Genomic DNA, 19,652 nt, shown 5'->3' with positions numbered 1-19,652 from the left:
TTTAAATATTATTAGGCTTAAAGAGGTCAACTTCCGATCGTCTTGGAACACATTCAACCTTTAACGTGCATTTCCCACATTCAATTAATGATGATTTTAATTAATGTCGGTGTTCGTGGAACCAATTAATATCGTCAACTGAGCGACCACTGTAATCTCAATGCATGATTCTAAATGTGGATGGAAAAACCGGAGGACCCGGAGTAAAAAATTAACACGACCACAGGGAGAAAGACACGCAAACTCCAAATATACAGTAGGGGTCAGGTTCGGGATCGATCCCATTACCTCTTGCGTACCAGTTGAGGTAGTTAATATCGTCACAGCCTCATCCGCTGCAAAGCAGCAGACCGGGATTTGAACTCGCAACCTTCCCACTTGCGAGCCGCTCGCCATGCCGCTGGGCCGTGGGCGAGGGTTCCCCCCCCTCCCTTACCTGTAAATGATTCCCTGGTCATGCAGGAACTGGAGTCCGCTCACGATCTCGGCTGCATAGAACCTGCAATGAGATCGGGGGGGGGGGGGGGGCATGAACGGCAGAACGACTGCGATGATGACAGCAAAGTTTAGCGGGCTGAGTGAGCTGAGTGTGTGGGGTGTGAAGATGGGGCAATGGGTGTAAAATAGGGGGAACGCATTTGAAAAGGTGAATTATAGAATGCGTTTAAGAATGAGCATAGCAGAGTTTTTGTTTTATGTTGGGTTAGATTGCGTAGATATGAATGTGTTGTTAAACCCGACACCACCCAAAACAACCAATCAGTAAGGGTTTGTCACATAAACAAAACGTGCCAATTAGTTATTAGTTCAGCACACACTGGTTGTGTGCTGGAGAGTAAACCCACGACAACATTTACAATTCGAGTACCGTGACATTTCCTGCCAGTAATTACAACAACAACAACCAGCCCCATTAGGCACACGGATGGAGTTTGCCGAGCGTAAGTCGGGTAAACGGGATTGAGTTGGGGGGTAAGGGATGCGAGCGGGAGGGGGGTGAGGGAGGAGTGACCGTAGGGTGGCAGGTCGCTGTGAGTGTGAGCGATAATTTGTGATAGTTAGGCCGCTTTTGGAAATTAAGTTAAAACCTCAGTGGGATTTGTCTGGTAGGATGGGATGCTATAGTTCTATTTGTATGCGTCTGGGTGATTTTTTTACCTTTCTTGTACTTTGCACTACCATCGTACTTTTTGTACTGTTTGTTGTTGTAATGTTCTTACCACTTGCCCCGACTGGACATCTGTGAAAAAGAGGTTTATAGCTCATCAGATTCCTCCTGCAGCGTAAATAAATACTCTGTGTGTGTGTGTACGCACGTTGCTCGGTCGATCTCGAAGCGACCCTTGACCTGGATGTGAAACATGAGGTCGCCCCCGTTCAGATACTCCATCACAAACATGAGGTGCTCCTGCAACAACGACAGAGAGAGAGACAGCGCCGCAGCGCCGCAGAGCAAGGGGGGCGATCAGGCTGCGCGGCCTCGGAGGAGTGGCTCGTAACATCATGAAAAATAAGAACGGGGCAGTTTTTACCCCTTTGTTCTTTCTTTCTGGCATTAAAACAACAGGACTTGTGTTAAGATGTTAAAACGCCACATAGACACACACACATACCTGTGAGCAAGGCATCAAAAGTCTACATTAACCACCACACACGTACTTGTGGCAAGCCGTGCAAACAAACATGCTCTGATAATTATAATAATAATAAACGCACTGTCTTTGAAACAGATTGGTCTACACCAGAGACAGCAGCCTTCTTCATGGGCTAATCTCACCACCAGTGTTAGACCAAAGAACAAAGACAAAAGGCGAACAGTACAAAGACAATGCCATGTATCACAGCATTCATAGCTCGGGTCGAGCAGTCATATCTATGGGACCGTTTTGCCAGTATCAAAAATTATGAAACATAAGAATAGGTTTTACCGTTTCTGGCAATAAAACCGTAGGTGTTAAGATGTTAAAACACCACATAGATACCTATTTCAAGGCATCAAGTCTGCATTAACCACACATACCTGTGGCAAAACATGCAAATAATCAGTTTAAAATACAATGCATATATTATTATCAGAGGGGTGAGGCTGTGATCTGGGCGAGGCTGTTATGGCGGTGAGGCTGTTGTAGCGGTGAGGCTGTGATGGCAGTGAGGCTGTTATGGCGGTGAAGCTGCTATGGCGGTGAGGCAGTTATGGCGGCGAGGCTGTGATGGCGGTGAGGCTGCTATGGTGGTGAGGCTGTGATGGCGGTGAGGCTGCTATGGTGGTGAGGCTGTGATGGCGGTGAGGCTGTTATGGCGGTGAGGCTGTGATGGCGGTGAGGCTGTGATGGCGGTGAGGCTGTTATGGCGGTGAGGCTGCTATGGCGGTGAGGCTGTTATGGTGGTGAGGCTGCTATGATGGTGAGGCTGTGATGGCGGTGAGGCTGCTATGGTGGTGAGGCTGTGATGGCGGTGAGGCTGCTATGGTGGTGAGGCTGTGATGGCGGTGAGGCTGTTATGGCGGTGAGGCTGCTATGGCGGTGAGGCTGTTATGGTGGTGAGGCTGCTATGATGGTGAGGCTGTGATGGCGGTGAGGCTGCTTTGGTGGCGAGGCTGTGATGGCGGTGAGGCTGCTATGGTGGTGAGGCTGTGATGGCGGTGAGGCTGTTATGGCAGTGAGGCTGCTATGGCGGTGAGGTTGTTATGGCGGTGAGGCTGCTATGACGGTGAGGCTGTGATGGTGATGAGGCTGTGATGGTGGTGAGGCTGCTATGGCGGTGAGGCTGTCACAGTGGTGAGGCTGTGATCTTTGTGAGGCTGTCAGAGTGGTGAGGCTGTGATCTTGGTGAGGCTGTCACAGTGGTGAGGCTGTGACGACGGTGGCGGTGAGGAGGCTGCCTCACCTTGGTCTGGAAGGTGCTGTAGAGGTGTGCCAGGTAGGGGTGGCCCCAGGCGAGGGAGAGGATGCGCTTCTCCACGAGGGTGCACTCCACGTCGTCCGACATGATCACCACGTCCTTCTTCAGGGCCTTGATGGCAAAGAAGTTCCTCGGGCGAGATTTCAGCTCGGCCAGGAAGACCTGTGTGGAGGCGGCGGTGGATGCGTGGAGAGACCAGAGCGGCAGTGGATAACGATCTAACGCGAGAAAGGGCTCCAGAGAGCAAGATGAAGAAGTTTAGCAAGCACTACGTCTGTCACCAACATCACAAAAGCAATTCTTTTTTAGAGATGAAACAAATATAACTCAGAGCAAAAACAAGCAGATAGAACTCAAAGATAACCAGATACAGTGAGGGAAAAAAGTATTTGATCCCCTGCTGATTTTGTACGTTTGCCCACTGACAAAGAAATGATCAGTCTATAATTTTAATGGTAGGTTTATTTGAACAGTGACAGACAGAATAACAACAACAAAAATCCAGAAAAACGCATGTCAAAAATGTAAAAAAATTATTTGCATTTTAAGGAGGGAAATAAGTATTTGACCCCCTCTCAATCAGAAAGATTTCTGGCTCCCAGGTGTATTTTATACTAGTGTTGAGGAGTTCCCGACGACGACTCGGAGACGACTGAAGGCAAGGGCTTTCGCCAAAGGTTTATTAAGTGTATTACAATAGCACAAAGGGTGGGACAACTTCCCAGGGGTTAGGGGTCCTACACCAAGTCCTGGTCCAGCCCGGCTAGCTCTGGTCTCTCTCCCTCGAATCGGATGGGGGCACTTGCCAACCCCACCGACCGGGAAGAGCAGCACCTCCTACGGCTACCACCGGCTTCACTCCTGACTCTCGTCGATCCCTCTCTACCCCTGGTTCCCTCTCCACCCTTCTCACTCCACCCGTTCCCACAGTGACCCCGCTTTCGTCACGGGGTCCCCCTTAAATACTAGACGAGACACGATGCCATCGAGCCGCCCAGCGCGCATGGTGCCACTTTCCGTGACGTCCTCGCACTGGACGGCACACATGACGTCACGTCTCCATTTTACTCCTCTACACAGGTAATGAGCTTAGATTAGGAGCACACTCTTAAAGGGAGTGCTCCTAATCTCAGCTTGTTACCTGTATAAAAGACACTGGTCCACAGAAGCAATCAATCAATCATAATCCAAACTCTTCACCATGGCCAAGACCAAAGAGCTCTCCAAGGATGTCAGGGACAAGATTGTAGACCTACACAAGCCTGGAATGGGCTACAAGACCATTGCCAAGCAGCTTGGTGAGAAAGTGACAACAGTTGGTGCGATTATTCGCAAATGGAAGAAACACAAAAGAACTGTCAATCTCCCTCGGCCTGGGGCTCCATGCAAGATCTCACCTCGTGGAGTTGCAATGATCATGAGAACGGTGAGGAATCAGCCCATAACTACACGGGAGGATCCTGTCAATGATCTCAAGGCATCTGGGACCATAGTGACCAAGAAAACAATTGGTAACACACTACGCCGTGAAGGACTAAAATCCTGCAGTGCTCGCAAGGTCCCTCTGCTCAAGAAAGCACATATACATGCCCGTCTGCAGTTTGCCAATGAACATCTGAATGATTCAGAGGACAACTGGGTGGAGGTTTTGTGGTCAGATGAGACCAAAATGGAGCTCTTTGGCATCAACTCAACTCGCCGTGTTTGGAGGAGGAGGAATGCTGCCTATGACCCCAAGAACACCATCCCCACCGTCAAACATGGAGGTGGAAACATTATGCTTTGGGGGTGTTTTTCTGCTAAGGGAACAGGACAACTTCACCGCATCAAAGGGACGATGGACGGGGCCATGTACCGTCAAATCTTGGGTGAGAACCTCCTTCCCTCAGCCTGGGCATTGAAAATGGGTCGTGGATGCATATTCCAGCATGACAATGACCCAAAAAACACGGCCAAGGCAACAAAGCAGTGGCTCAAGAAGAAGCACATTAAGGTTCTGGAGTGGCCTAGCCAGTCTCCAGACCTTAATCCCATAGAAAATCTGTGGAGGGAGCTGAAGGTTCGAGTTGCCAAACGTCAGCCTCGAAACCTTAATGACTTGGAGAAGATCTGCAAAGAGGAGTGGGACAAAATCCCTCCTGAGATGTGTGCAAACCTGGTGGCCAACTACAAGAAACGTCGGACCTCTGTGATTGTCAACAAGGGTTTTGCCACCAAGTACTAAGTCATGTTTTGCAGAGGGGTCAAATACTTATTTCCCTCATTAAAATGCAAATCAATTAATAACATTTTTGACATGCATTTTTCTGGATTTTTGTTGTTGTTATTCTGTCTCTCACTGTTCAAATAAACCTACCATTAAAATTATAGACTGATTATTTCTTTGTTAGTGGGCAAACGGACAAAATCAGCAGTGGATCAAATACTTTTTTCCCTCACTGTAAGTATTTCACCCCCTCTCAATTAGAAAGATTTCTGGCTCCCAGGTGTCTTTTATCCAGGTAACAAGCTGAGATTAGGAGCACACTCTTAAAGGGAGTGCTCCTAATCTCAGCTTGTTACCTGTATAAAAGACACCTGTCCACAGAAGCAATCAATCAATCAGATTCCAAACTCTCCACCATGGCCAAGACCAAAGAGCTCTCCAAGGATGTCAGGGACAAGATTGTAGACCTACACAAGGCTGGAATGGGCTACAAGACCATTGACAAGCAGCTTGGTGAGAAGGTGACAATAGTTGGTGCGATTATTCGCAAATTGAAGAAACACAAAAGAACTGTCAACCTCCCTCGGCCTGAAGCTCCATGCAAGATCTCACCTCGTGGAGTTGCAATGATCAGGAGAACGGTGAGGAATAAGCCCAGAACTACACGGGAGGATCTTGTCAATGATCTCAAGGCAGCGGGGACCATAGTCACCAAGAAAACAATTGGTAACACACTACGCCGTGAAGGACTAAAATCCTGCAGTGTTCGCAAGGTCCCTCTGCTCATGAAAGCACATAAACATGCCCGTCTGAAGTTTGCCAATGAACATCTGAATAATTCAGAGAACAACTGGGTGAAAGTGTTGTGGTCAGATGAGACCAAAATGGAGCTCTTTGGCATCAACTCAATTCGCCGTGTTTAGATGAGGAGGAATGCTGCCTATGACCCCAAGAACACCATCCCCACCGTCAAACATGGAGGTGGAAACATTATGCTTTGGGGGTGTTTTTCTGCTAAGGGGACAGGACAACTTCACCGCATCAAAGGGACAATGGACGGGGCCATGTACCATCAAATCTTGGGTAAGAACCTCCTTCCCTCAGCCAGGGCATTGAAAATGGGTCGTGGATGGGTATTCCAGCATGACAATGACCCAAAACACATGGCCAAGGCAAAAAAGGAGTGGCTCAAGATGAAGCACATTAAGGTCCTGGAGTGGCCTAGCCAGTCTCCAGAACTTAATCCCATAGAAAATCTGTGGAGGGAGCTGAAGGTTCGAGTTGCCAAACGTCAGTCTCGAAACCTTACTGACTTGGAGAAGATCTCCAAAAAGGAGTGGGACAAAATCCCTCCTGAGATGTGTGCAAACCTGGTGGCCAACTACAAGAAACGTCTGACCTCGGTGATTCCCAACAAGGGTTTTGCCACCAAGTACTAAGTCATGTTTTGCAGAGGGGTCAAATACTTATTTCCCTCATCAAAATGCAAATCAATTAATAACATTTTTGACATGCATTTTTCTGGATTTTTGTTGTTGTTATTCTGTCTCTCACTGTTCAAATAAACCTACCATTAAAATTATAGACTGATTATTTCTTTGTCAGTGGGCAAACGTACAAAATCAGCAGTGGATCAAATGCTTTTTTCCCTCACTGTAAGTATTTGACCCCCTCTCAATTAGAAAGATTTCTGGCTCCCAGGTGTCTTTTATCCAGGTAACAAGCTGAGATTAGGAGCACACTCTTAAAGGGAGTGCTCCTAATCTCAGCTTGTTACCTGTATAAAAGACACCTGTCCACAGAAGCAATCAATCAATCAGATTCCAAACTCTCCACCATGGCCAAGACCAAAGAGCTCTCCAAGGATGTCAGGGACAAGATTGTAGACCTACACAAGGCTGGAATGGGCTACAAGACCATTGCCAAGCAGCTTGGTGAGAAGGTGACAATAGTTAGTGCGATTATTCGCAAATTGAAGAAACACAAAAGAACTGTCAATCTCCCTCGGCCTGAAGCTCCATGCAAGATCTCACCTCGTGGAGTTGCAATGATCATGAGAACGGTGAGGAATCAGCCCAGAACTACACGGGAGGATCTTGTCAATGATCTCAAGGCAGCTGGGACCATAGTAACCAATAAAACAATTGGTAACACACTACGCCGTGAAGGACTGAAATCCTGCAGCGCCCGCAAGGTCCCTCTGCTCAAGAAAGCACATATACATGCCCGTCTGAAATTTGCCAATAAACATCTGAATAATTCAGAGAACAACTGGGTGAAAGTGTTGTGATCAGATGAGACCAAAATGGAGCTCTTTGGCATCAACTCAACTCGCCGTGTTTAGAGGAGGAGGAATGCTGCCTATGACCCCAAGAACACCATCCCCACCGTCAAACATGGAGGTGGAAACATTATGCTTTGGGGGTGTTTTTCTGCTAAGGGGACAGGACAACTTCACCGCATCAAAGGGACAATGGACGGGGCCATGTACCATCAAATCTTGGGTGAGAACCTCCTTCCCTCAGCCAGGGCATTGAAAATGGGTCATGGATGGGTATTCCAGCATGACAATGACCCAAAACACATGACCAAGGCAACAAAGGAGTGGCTCAAGATGAAGCACATTAAGGTCCTGGAGTGGCCTAGCCAGTCTCCATACCTTAATCCCATAGAAAATCTGTGGAGGGAGCTGAAGGTTCGAGTTGCCAAACGTCAGCCTCGAAACCTTAATGACTTGGAGAAGATCTGCAAAGAGGAGTGGGACAAAATCCCTCCTGAGGTGTGTGCAAACCTGGTGGCCAACTACAAGAAACGTCTGACCTCTGTGATTGCCAACAAGGGTTTTGCCACAAAGTACTAAGTCATGTTTTGCAGAGGGGTCAAATACTTATTTCCCTCATTAAAATGCAAATCAATTCATAACATTTTTGACATGCGTTTTTCTGGATTTTCTTGTTGTTATTCTGTCTCTCACTGTTCAAATAAACCTACCATTAAAATTATAGACTGATCATTTCTTTGTCAGTGGGCAAACGTACAAAATCAGCAGGGGATCAAATACTTGTTTTCCCTCACTGTATAAGTCAGAACCAGACATAACTCAGCAAAGACAACCAGATATAACTCGGAGACAACAATATATATCTTAGCAGAGACAACCAGATAGAACTCAGAAACAACCAGATATAACTCAGGACCAGATCGAACTCAGAGACTACCAGATAGAACTCAGCAGAGAGACAAACCATCACCTTTCCAAAGCTGCCCTTCCCAAGCACTTTGTGGAAGATGAAGTCACTGAGGCCTAGCTTGATGGGCTTGGGAGGAGCCTGGCCCGAGGAGGCACGTCCGGGCTGCGTGGGGGAGAGCAGACCGGGCGAGGTGGGAGGGATGGGGCTCGTCGGTGACTCGTCGGGGCTCTTGGGGCAGGTGATGTTGTACGAAGAGTCATCGCCGCCAGCGTCTTCTCTGGCTGCCAGCAAACAAAGCGGGAGCGGGGGAGTTCGTGAGCACATGCGGTGGTGGCGGTGGTGGTGTTTGGTGGTTTCGCCGACCTCTACCGGAGCCGGCGCACTCGCCGCCCTGAACTCTCAAGCGCATTTTGTACCTTACATACAATAGAGTCAGTAGATACTACTTTAAAGTCAGTATATACTACTGCCTCTTTTGTATGTAGCATGTGTAGTTGTAGATACTACTGATTCAGTATATACTATTATAGAGTCAGTATATACTACTGACTCTATTGTATGTAGGGTGTGTAGTTGTAGACACTACTGATTCAGTATATACTAATATAGAGTCAGTATATACTACTGACTCTATTGTATGTAGCGTGTGTATTTGTAGATACTACTGATTCAGTATATACTAATATAGAGTCAGTATATACTACTGACTCTATTGTATGTAGGGTGTGTAGTTGTAGATACTACTGATTCAGTATATACTAATATAGAGTCAGTATATACTACTGACTCTATTGTATGTAGCGTGTGTAGTTGTAGATACTACTGATTCAGTATATACTAATATAGAGTCAGTATATACTACTGACTCTATTGTATGTAGAGTGTGTAGTTGTAGATACTACTGATTCAATATATACTAATATAGAGTCAGTATATACTACTGACTCTATTGTATGTAGTGTGTGTAGTTGTAGATACTACTGATTCAGTATATACTAATATAGAGTCAGTATATACTACTGACTCTATTGTATGTAGCATGTGTAGTATAGATACTACTGATTCAGTATATACTAATATAGAGTCAGCATATACTACTGACTCTATTGTATGTAGCATGTGTAGTTGTAGATACTACTGATTCAGTATATTCTATTATAGAGTCAGTATATACTACTGACTCTATTGTATGTAGGGTGTGTAGTAGTAGATATTACTGATTCAGTATATACTATTATAGAGTCAGTATATACTACTGACTCTATTGTATGTAGGGTGTGTAGTTGTAGATACTACCGATTCAGTATATACGAATATATAGTCAGCATATACTACTGACTCTATTGTATGTAGCATGTGTAGTTGTAGATACTACTGAATCAGTATATACTATTATAGAGTCAGTATATACTACTGACTATTGTACGTAGCATGTGTAGTAGTAGATACTACTGATTCAGTATATACTATTATAGAGTCAGTATATACTACTGACTATTGCATGTAGCGTGTGTAGTAGTAGATACTACTGATTCAGTATATACTATTATAGAGTCAGTATATACTACTCTATGTCAGGTGTGTAGTAGATACTACTGACTATTATATGTAGGGTGTATAGGCATGTATGCAATATAGTCAGTAGATACTACTGCTGACTATTGTATGTAGGTATATCTGCCTCCAAAATAAATTTCAAAAGACATTTATTCTTGGACAATTTTTGGAAACCTGTTGATCAACTTTTTACCCCCACATCTGGAGGGGGAGGGTCCACTGAGAATTAATAATCTAAAAAAAGTTACACATCTTTGTTCTTGGAGTCGACTGTGTTTATAAAGAGGTTTGCTGGCTGGATTCCTTCCTGGATTCCTGTGCGACCGCCGGGTGTAGGCCATGTGTGCGTGCGTGGTCATCGCGCCACTAACCCACCTACCCACCCTCCACCCACCCTCCACTCAGCCCATCATCCCTTCCCTCCCTCCGGAGTGTATAAATCACATACTCGTTTGTGGGGAAGCACAACAGGGGTTGTCCTACGGATATACTCGCCCTCCACCCGAGGAATGTGGAATTTCCCCCACTGGTTCTGCAGGGCTATAAACGGAAGATGCGTCACGTTTGGCAAAATGTTAACTACCTCGCCTGGTATACAGAAGGTTGTGGCTTTGATCCCGAGTCTGACGCCTGCTGTATATATAAGTTTGCATGTTTCCCCCGTGGTCATGTGGATTTTTCTCTGGGTCCTCCGTCTTATCCCTCAACATTTACACCTGGCATTGCGCGTTCAGAGTTTTTGGCTGCTCTAAATTTCCACGCAATGACGATGAGCCACGTCGCGGGTAAAGAAGCGTGGGAAGACTGGCATTGGTGGAGCGTTTGACACGTACCTTGCTCCTGCGCTTGCATGGCCTTCTGCAAGTTGGGGATCATGTTCTCAAAATTATGGAATTCGGAAAAACCTCCCTTCTGCATCTTCATCTGTGGAGTAGACCGTGGCATGGGGCACTCAGCGCTGGCGTGGGGCAGTGTGGGTGGCACCCAGAGCCCTCCCAAACAACGACTCCATCGCAAGAGGATGACCATCTACTCGCTACTATTACTACCGCTCTTTTTGTTGTTACAGTCTGTTCTCCCGTAACGTTGCGGTAGTCATTGCGTTCCCGAAGAACACCGCTTTCCGGAAAAATCGCGTTGTAATAAATAATATATAATACGAGCATAAAGCACGTTCCACGATGACACGCGAGATGCACAAGACAGGCTGAAAAAAGACTGAGGCACGTGGGTAGCATCTAGAAGCATCCAGCAGCATTCCAATGCCTTGTGCCATACTACGCCAAGGCAGCCGTTACAACAACTGCTTTTTATACTCGCGTGACGTAGTTCCGTTCACTCGATCGCGTTATATCCAATTCGCACACCCGCGTTATGAAAAAAAATTCCGTCCCCTGATTACATACGCTGCGCTGTATCCAATCCGCATTCTAAAAACATAATGCGGCATTGCAGGAAAACGGACTGCGCTGCACCGTCAGAGCCTTTCGCGCCAGTGCCATGAGACTGAACGGTAACGAGCGGCCTCCGTGCCCTTAACCCGAGGTTGGGCCATGGAGCGAACGTGGCCCAGGTGCTGGGAGAAGCTCCTGGCCAGGGGCTCTCGGCGAAATCACAGCGGGGTGCATGCGGTGGACAAGGGCAACAGTCGTGCATTTAGTGCCTTAGCAGAGCTGGCACCTTGACAAAGATACTGTCTTAACAAAGCTAGCATCTAACAAAGCTAGCGTCTTAACAAAGCTAGCGTCTTAACAAAGCTGACATCTTAGCAGAGCTAGCGCCTTCACAAGCCAACAACGGCCTTGGCGGTTCATGGGCGGTGAGGGTCCACTCTGAGCGGCGCCGTCTCCGGCGTGTCACGGCTCGCAGGGGAGGTTCACGACGGCCAGCACTGTGCTCACCGTCTGCTGGGTCGTGTCAATGTGTGCCAGCGCCTCGGCCATCAGCTTCTGGTTTACACCGCACAGGTTGGCAACCTTCCCCTTGCAGCGGTGGTGAACGTTCATCTCGCACGCTGGAGCAGGGAGGGGGGCACAGGGAGGGGGCGCAGTGAACGTTCGTGAGGCACACTGAGGGGCAGCACGAGGAAAGGGGAGCGGTGAACGTTCATGTGGCACTTGGGGGGGGGGGCATGGGGAGGAGGGTGCGCCCACGATGGGGCTTGATGCTACACTTGGGTTTGATGCTACCCTGGGGGTTGAGGCTACACTGGGGGTTGAGGCTACACTGGGGGTTGAGGCTACACTGGGGTTTGAGGCTACGCTGGGGTTTGAGGCTACGCTGAGTTTGAGGCTATGCTGGGGTTTGAGACTATGCTGGGTTTGAGACTACGCTGGGGTTTGAGGCTACGCTGGGGTTTGAAACTACACTGGGGTTTGAGACTAAACTTGAGTTTGAGGCTCCGCTGGGGTTTGATACTACACTGGGGTTTGAGACTACACTGGGGCTTGAGACTACACTTGAGTTTGAGACTACACTTGAGTTTGAGACTACACTGGGGCTTGAGACTACACTTGAGTTTGAGACTACACTGGGGTTTGAGACTACACTTGACTTTGAGACTACACTGGGGTTTGAGACTACACTGGGGTTTGAGACTACACTGGGGTTTGAGACTACACTGGGGCTTGAGACTACACTTGAGTTTGAGACTACACTGGGGTTTGAGACTACACTTGACTTTGAGACTACACTGGGGTTTGAGACTACACTTGAGTTTGAGGCTACACTGGGGTTTAAGACTACACTTGAGTTTGAGGCTACACTGGGGTTTGAGACTACACTTGAGTTTGAGGCTACGCTGGGGCTTGAGACTACACTAGAGTTTGAGACTACACTGGGGCTTGAGACTACACTTGAGTTTGAGGCTCCGCTGGGGTTTGAGACTACACTTGAGTTTGAGACTACACTTGAGTTTCAGGCTACACTGGAGTTTGAGACTACACTTGAGTTTGAGGGTCTGCTGGGGTTTGAGGCTACGCTGGGGTTTGAGACTACACTGGGGCTTGATACTAAAATGGGACTTGACGCTACACTGGGTTTTGAGACTACACTGGGGCTTGATACTAAAATGGGGCTTGACGCTACACTGGGTTTTGAGACTACACTGGGGGCCTGGGGGGATTTACCATCGCACTTCAGTCCCTGCTTCACCAGGCCCCAGAGCAGAGTCCCACAGTGGTCGCAGAACGTGGGGCTCTTGTAGTTGTTGGTGCGGAACCTGTGTGGCATGTCGATCTTGAAGCGCTCCTTCTGAAGCTGCTCGCACAGAGAGAAGGACAAAGACATACACACAATGAGACACACGTACAACAATGCAGAGAGACACTCAGTGAGACAGACACACACGATAAGACACACAAGGAGACAGAGAAACACTCAATGAGGCACATACAACAAAACAGAGACACACAATGAGATCTACTGAAAGAGAGACATGATGAGAGAGAGACACAATGAGATACCTAATGAGAGAGACACAATGAGACAGAGGCAATTAATCGATTAATTAATTGATGGATTCATTGATCGTTCCGGGGCTTTTGCTTATTTTCATTCGTGAATGACAAACGACAGGATTAAAGGCTGCTTTTTCAACGGTTTTTCTGAACTTGACTCCTCTGTTTGTCGTGGTCAAATCTTGTAATCAAAATTTCGTCCACTTCCTGTTGTCCAATCAATTCCACATTTTGCACACGTACTCAGATCCGGTGACAATGCATGCTTGTATCAAAATCGGCATCAATTAATCATTTAAATCGCTACTTTAAAGCAATTTACATTTTGTATGGACGCCTTATTATTTATATATATTTGTGTCGGTCAAAAACGCCGCGGTCCCTAAACTGTGAAATCGGCTCGCACAAAACGCGGTCACCACGTGTCTCAGGCACCACTGACGTACTTCTCAAAGGCCGCGAGTTAAACGAAGTTGTTAATAAAACCGATGTTTTTTTTAAACGCTTTTAAATGAGTTTTTTTGTGTTTAGCTCCTCCTGGTGTAGATACAAGGAGGCATTGCGATCATAATCGGAATATTTACTTAGAAGACGTCCAGATGACACCGCCGCCGAACGAGACACCGATTGCACAGTGCCGCGTCTGCGTAAGCGCACAGACCGCATGGTAAAAAACACCCTGGAACACGCTCTGATGCCGTGCGCCCTCTCCTTGGGACCGGTCGGCTCGCGTCGGCGACGGCCTCCGTTATTTTGCGAGGTGTGAAATCGCGTGCGACGCCTCGCTGTTAAGCGACGCACTGAGAAGTGCGAGGAATGTCAACGTTTAGGGAAATCTGGAGAGAAAAGGTGGCACGATTCAGGGGAAATGTGAAGAACGCCGACACTCAACAGATCTATTCTACTCGATTTTTTATTTAAGCAGGTGTAAGGCCCCGCTGAGCTGCTACAGTACGTAGCTTTTTTTCAGAAGCGACCTGGCCCATCACGAACGATAGCGCAACCAAGTGGCTTACCATCGTCACGTGGACATTTACAGCAGCCAAATACCCTCAATGCGTGACGGTGACTCTCAAAATGTGTAGGGAAAAATCGGAGGGCCCGGAGAAAAATCCACGCGACCACGGGGAAAACATGTGGATTTGCTTCACCAGTTCTAGACCAAAGGGGAACAGCACAAGGACAATGCAAACACCGAAGTGTTGATATCTCGGATTCAGCAATTATTAAATATCTTGAAAACTGGCAAAAGGGTACCAAAGCTATTTTCATTTTTCCTCGATCCAGTGGTTGAAGCTCCACATTTCCATGACATGGGCCAGCCTTGCCACAACGTGGGCAGGCCAATGACCTGCCCATAAAGTGGTACTCAATTTGTTCAGCCGAGGCGGATAGCTGGACAAACTCGTCTTGATGACAGGCCCCCCCCCCCCCCCCCCGCAGGTCGTGTGACCTGGCCCTGCTGATCGATCGTTGACTCAGCTGGATTGATTGACAGGCGCCAATGAGCACTCTTTGTAATGTGTACACTGCACGAGGTGTTGCATGCACGTTGATAAAATGGGGGGGGGGGGGGGGGGGGGAGCCCTGTTTAGATCTCACCATCTGTGGCCATTCGCGAGTAATAAATGTCACCCTCGATGACTGAGGTGGAGCGTCTCTCGCTTTGTGCAAAGTATTATCCGTATTTTGATTTAGCATGCTGATCTTAAAGGTGCATCGAAAAATTTGATACTCCGACTGATGCTTCTGTTGTTGTGGAGAAACTCATGCAGCCAGCTATGGCTCTAGGATTTCGTGTTACATGTTATTTATGTAGTTTATTGTTAAAATTCGGTCACAGTCCCTATGATCACTGTTACGTTGCAATTATGGCTTTATTTATTGGTGATTTTCGAAAACGTGTTTTGGTTTGGACATGTTTGTTTTGTTGTAGTACGGAGTTAGACTGATGGCCTTAATCTAAGTTTTCTTGTGGTTGTTATTTAACTTGCATCCCACTGGGATTTTTTGCACACAGCGTTGGTGTACGGTGCTTTTTTCAGGAATATTTTTGCTGTTTATTTTCATGGATTTTCTGTTTGCACGGTCAACAGATAGTCACTTCAAGATGTTTTTCTTGTTCGTGTTTTTGTTTTTTTGTTTGTCGCAGTTGCACCCGATTCAAGAGCCGAATGGCTCACAGGGCTATACCAAAATAAATAAACTGAACTGAAACTGTCCAGGGTGTGGGGACTGACGCACGTTCAGCACGTGGTGTTCCATGTGGGCACGTTCAACACGTGGTGTTCCATGTGAGCACGTTCAGCACGTGGTGTTCCATGTGGGCACGTTCAGCACGTGGTGTTCTATGTGGGCACGTTCAGCACGTGGTGTTCCATGTGGGCACGTTCAGCACGTGGTGTTCTATGTGGGCACGTTCAGAACGTGGTGTTCCATGTGGGCACGTTCAACACGTGGTGTTCCATGTGGGCACGTACAACACGTGGTGTTCCATGTGGGCACGTTCAACACGTGGTGTTCCATGTGGGCACGTTCAACACGTGGTGTTCCATGTGGGCACGTTCAACACGTGGTGTTCCATGTGGGTACGTACAACACGTGGTGTTCCATGTGGGCACGTTCACGGCGCCACCGCATTTGTGCAAAGAACGTCTCACCCGGTCAAACGCACGAATAATTTTTCGCGAAGTTTTCACAGCGGTATGGAGGGGGAGGATTGTTGTGCAGATTCCCAGTTGAGTACATTACAGATGAAAACAAATGTAAACCCAAAATTGGAGATGTGTGTTTACTCTCCAACACACAGGTGTGCTGATCTAGTAACGAATTGGCACGTTTTGTTTACGTGACAAACCTTACTAATTGGCTGTATGGGGTGGTGTCCGGGTTAACGACGCATTTATATTTACGCGATCTAATCCAAAAAGCCTCTATTATGAAGTGGCTTATCATGTAGAAATGTATAGCAGCCAAATACTCTAAACGCACTTCCATTCTAAATATATCAAGAAAAAGCAGAGAACCCGGATAAAAAAATCCACGCGCCCACGGGCAGAGAGGCACGCAAACTCCAAATATAGAGCAGGCATCGTCAGGGTCGGGATCGAACCCGCGACCTCCTGCATACCAGGCGAGGGCGTTAACATGTCTTGTGATTGGTGTGTCCGGGCGATCGCTCGCTGTTAGCACCGCTCTGTCCCGTGACGCGCGCCGCTAATTCGCCGCTCGTTGCAAGAGCTCCCCGGTGGGAATGTTTTCCATCTCGGACTCGCGTCACCGGCAGCTGCCGCAGCAGCGGCACCAATTGTGAACAATTTGAGACTAACAGCTCCATGTGAGAAACCGGATACAAAACGGGGGCAGTTGGCCGAGTTGTCTGGGAAATAACCTGAACGATAGAAACACAAACACGCGTAAACATTACTGATCTGTCGCTTGATGCCTATAACGCGTATCTCTGTCTCATTGTGTCTCTCTGATTGTGTGTCCTTGTGTGTGTCTCTGTCACATTGTGTGTCTCATTGTGTCTCTCTCGTGTGTCATTGAGTGTGTCTCTGTCTCATTGTGTCTCTGTCTCATTGTGTCTCTCATTTTTATTTATTTCCCCGGTTGCATCTCGCAGTAGACCCACGGCGCTGCCTAACGGCTGCGGCACATTTGCGATGCCGGTCCGGCCGTGCAGTTCCCTGCCGGGCCGGCGAGGGATGCTCATCAGCGCATCAGAGCCGTCGCCCCCCGCCCCCCCGCGCGAGGTGAGCGAGCGGAGGGGGAGGTGGGCAGTCCCCCCCTTTGATATTTTGTCCCGTTTCATTTCGGTTTTTTCTTCTTCTTCTTCTTCTTCGAAATACGAGCGAGAGAAGGCGCATCAAAGTGGGGGAGGGGGACGGGGTGGGGGCTCCCCCGCGGCTTCAGAGGGCAGCTGGGTCAGCGGGGGGTCGATGAGGGGAGGGGGGGTCAGCGGCGGGGGGGGGGGCTCTCTCACCGCCGTGTCGCGGCTGTCGGCCGCGCTGCCCGTGCACTGCGCCAGGACCTTGTCGATGCAGCGCTTGTGGATGACCGCGTTGCACTCTGCGGACGTGCGCGCACAAAGACAAAGATCCCCCCCGTCACGGCGTAGATGTCGCGAACTGTCGGGGCAAGTGTCGTTCGCGAGGCCGGTGCCGCACGAGAAGGGGGTTGCGGTGGGGTGGCCGGCACCACGCCCGGCCGCCTCTGTCTCCCCGGTGATGGTGTTGACGTGTCGCACAAGGTACATGTTGGAGGCCGAGTCGACCTAGGGGAGGCCCTGGACTGGTTCAATTGTTCCCCACTGGTGTTGACCAAGAGCGGAAATCGAACTCGGGTCGCCGGGTTCGTAGTGCAGCTCGAACCACTGCGCCACCGCTCCCCCACGATGACCCAATCATCATAGCACACAATTATCGCTCATTGTATTATGCTCACCTCTGTGTGCTGTTCAACTTGTTCCCATCCCGCACTGATTGCTCTCTTGTGAGGAGTTTTCTCATTATATTACAATTTTGAATCATCATGTGGATTGTGGAAGGCTCGTCACTGGCAGGTCACGGGACAGACCCAGGTGCCATCGGTTGACTGACTGCGACGATTGGCAGATAAACCAGTTGTGCTCCCTACTGTGCGAACCTGCTGTGTTTAAGCTGCCCGGCGCTCCGCTCGTTGTTCTGAGCGTCGCTCCTCCGCCGTCCGCTGTTGCTGGAGGGGCGACTGCCTCCAACTGCCCAGCAGCATCCTTCACGAACCTCCTCCACAGAGGCCGATCTTGACACCGCTGGTACCGGTCATCGGCAAGTCTACTCAGCTCCACGTCCTCCTGTACCGCATCACTCCATCTCTTCTCTAGCCCATGGCACACCCGTTTAACCCCCCTCTATCCGCTGGAACAGAAGCTGCTTGGGCATGCGGAGGCTGGATATGCGTCCTAAAATGCGACTGAAAATGTTCACCCAAAAAAACTACGTGCGCATTTGTTGTTGTTTTGCGCAGAGGCACAGACACGGCGGAGGAGGCGGATTGTCTGCGTGGCTCATTTTGAGCAACACGCGAGAGCGTGGCACTGTCCTTGGGATGTGACCCTCCCTCCCTCCACGATGGCTAGGAGATATTAACTAACTCGCCTGATATGCAGAAGGGCGCGGGTTCGATTCCCATCCTGACGATACCTGCTGTATATTTGGAGTTTGCGTGTCTCTCTCTCTCCCCCCGTAGTCGTGTGGATTTTTCTCCGGGTCCTCCGGTTTTTCCCTCCACCTTTAGAAACACGCGTTTAGAGTATTTGGCTGCTACAAATTCCCAAATGATGATCATAAACCCTGGCCAGGTCACTTCTAAAAAAAAGCTCTATAGCTTCGTGAGCCTTATCTGGTCAAGAAAAAAAAATCGTTTTAATAGTTAGTTCCAGCCAGTCAGCCAAACTTTTCTCTCACACAGCACGATTGGACCTCGCACTGTATGGAGGAGGAGGGTGCTGCTTGTGTGAGTGCAGTTGGAGGTGGGTGGAGGGTGGCAGTTCGGTGGTTGTCATTGAGGCATCTTGTGGGGCTGTGACGCCGGGATGTTCGCTCCGACGAGAGACGAGAGAGTGAGAGAGTGAGAGACGAGAAAGTAAGAGACGAGAGAGACGAGAGAGTGAGAGAGTAAGAGACGGGAAAGTAAGAGACGAGAGAGACGAGAGAGTGAGAGAGTAAGAGACAAGAGAGTGAGAGATGAGAGAGACGAGAGAGTGAGAGAGTAAGAGACGAGAAAGTAAGAGACGAGAGAGACGAGAGAGTGAGAGACGAGAGAGTGAGAGACGAGAGAGACGAGAGAAACGAGAGTGAGAGAGTGAGAGACGAGAGAGACGAGAGAGTGAGAGAGTAAGAGACGAGAGAGTAAGAGACGAGAGAGACGAGAGAGTGAGAGACGAGAGAGAGAGTGAGAGAGCGAGTGAGAGAGTGAGAGACGAGGGAGTGAGTGAGAGAGCGAGTGAGAGAGTGAGAGAGCGAGAGAGTGAGAGAGCGAGTGAGAGAGTGAGAGAGTGAGTGTGAGTGAGAGATGAGAGAGTGATGAGAGAGTGAGAGAGTGAGAGTGAGTGAGAGGGTGAGAGTGAGAGCGTGAGAGAGTGAGTGAGAGAGTGAGAGAGTGAGTGAGTGAGAGAGTGAGAGTGAGTGAGAGACGAGAGAGCGAGTGAGAGAGTGAGAGATGAGAGAGAGAGTGAGTGAGAGAGAGAGTGAGTGATGAGAGGGCGAGTGAGAGACGAGAGAGTGAGTGAGAGAGTGAGAGAGCGAGTGAGAGTGAGTGAAAGACGAGAGAGTAAGTGAGAGAGTGAGAGAGTGAGTG

The 19,652-nt window shown here is 48.6% G+C and overlaps 1 protein-coding gene across 1 annotated transcript in view; it reads right to left on the bottom strand.

Annotated features, from left to right (window-relative positions):
• LOC116951139 (protein kinase C delta type-like) overlaps positions 1-19,652 on the bottom strand; it is a 53,848-nt gene that overhangs the window by 12,942 nt on the left and 21,254 nt on the right. Inside the window, exons 7-14 of the mRNA XM_032969595.2 lie at positions 17,299-17,384; positions 12,984-13,113; positions 11,757-11,869; positions 10,689-10,779; positions 8,359-8,579; positions 2,887-3,063; positions 1,317-1,408; positions 437-499 (exon numbers count right to left, since the gene is read on the bottom strand). Coding sequence (XP_032825486.2) covers positions 437-499; positions 1,317-1,408; positions 2,887-3,063; positions 8,359-8,579; positions 10,689-10,779; positions 11,757-11,869; positions 12,984-13,113; positions 17,299-17,384 — 973 coding nt within the window. The remainder of the gene's footprint in view (positions 1-436; positions 500-1,316; positions 1,409-2,886; positions 3,064-8,358; positions 8,580-10,688; positions 10,780-11,756; positions 11,870-12,983; positions 13,114-17,298; positions 17,385-19,652) is intronic.

This window comes from Petromyzon marinus, chromosome 42 (genome assembly GCF_048934315.1).
Source record: "Petromyzon marinus isolate PM22_M1 ecotype Great Lakes invasive population chromosome 42, UKy_Petmar_22M1.pri1.0, whole genome shotgun sequence".
Taxonomy (NCBI): Eukaryota; Metazoa; Chordata; class Hyperoartia; order Petromyzontiformes; family Petromyzontidae; genus Petromyzon; species Petromyzon marinus.
This window is presented reverse-complemented; position numbering and strand designations above follow the sequence as displayed.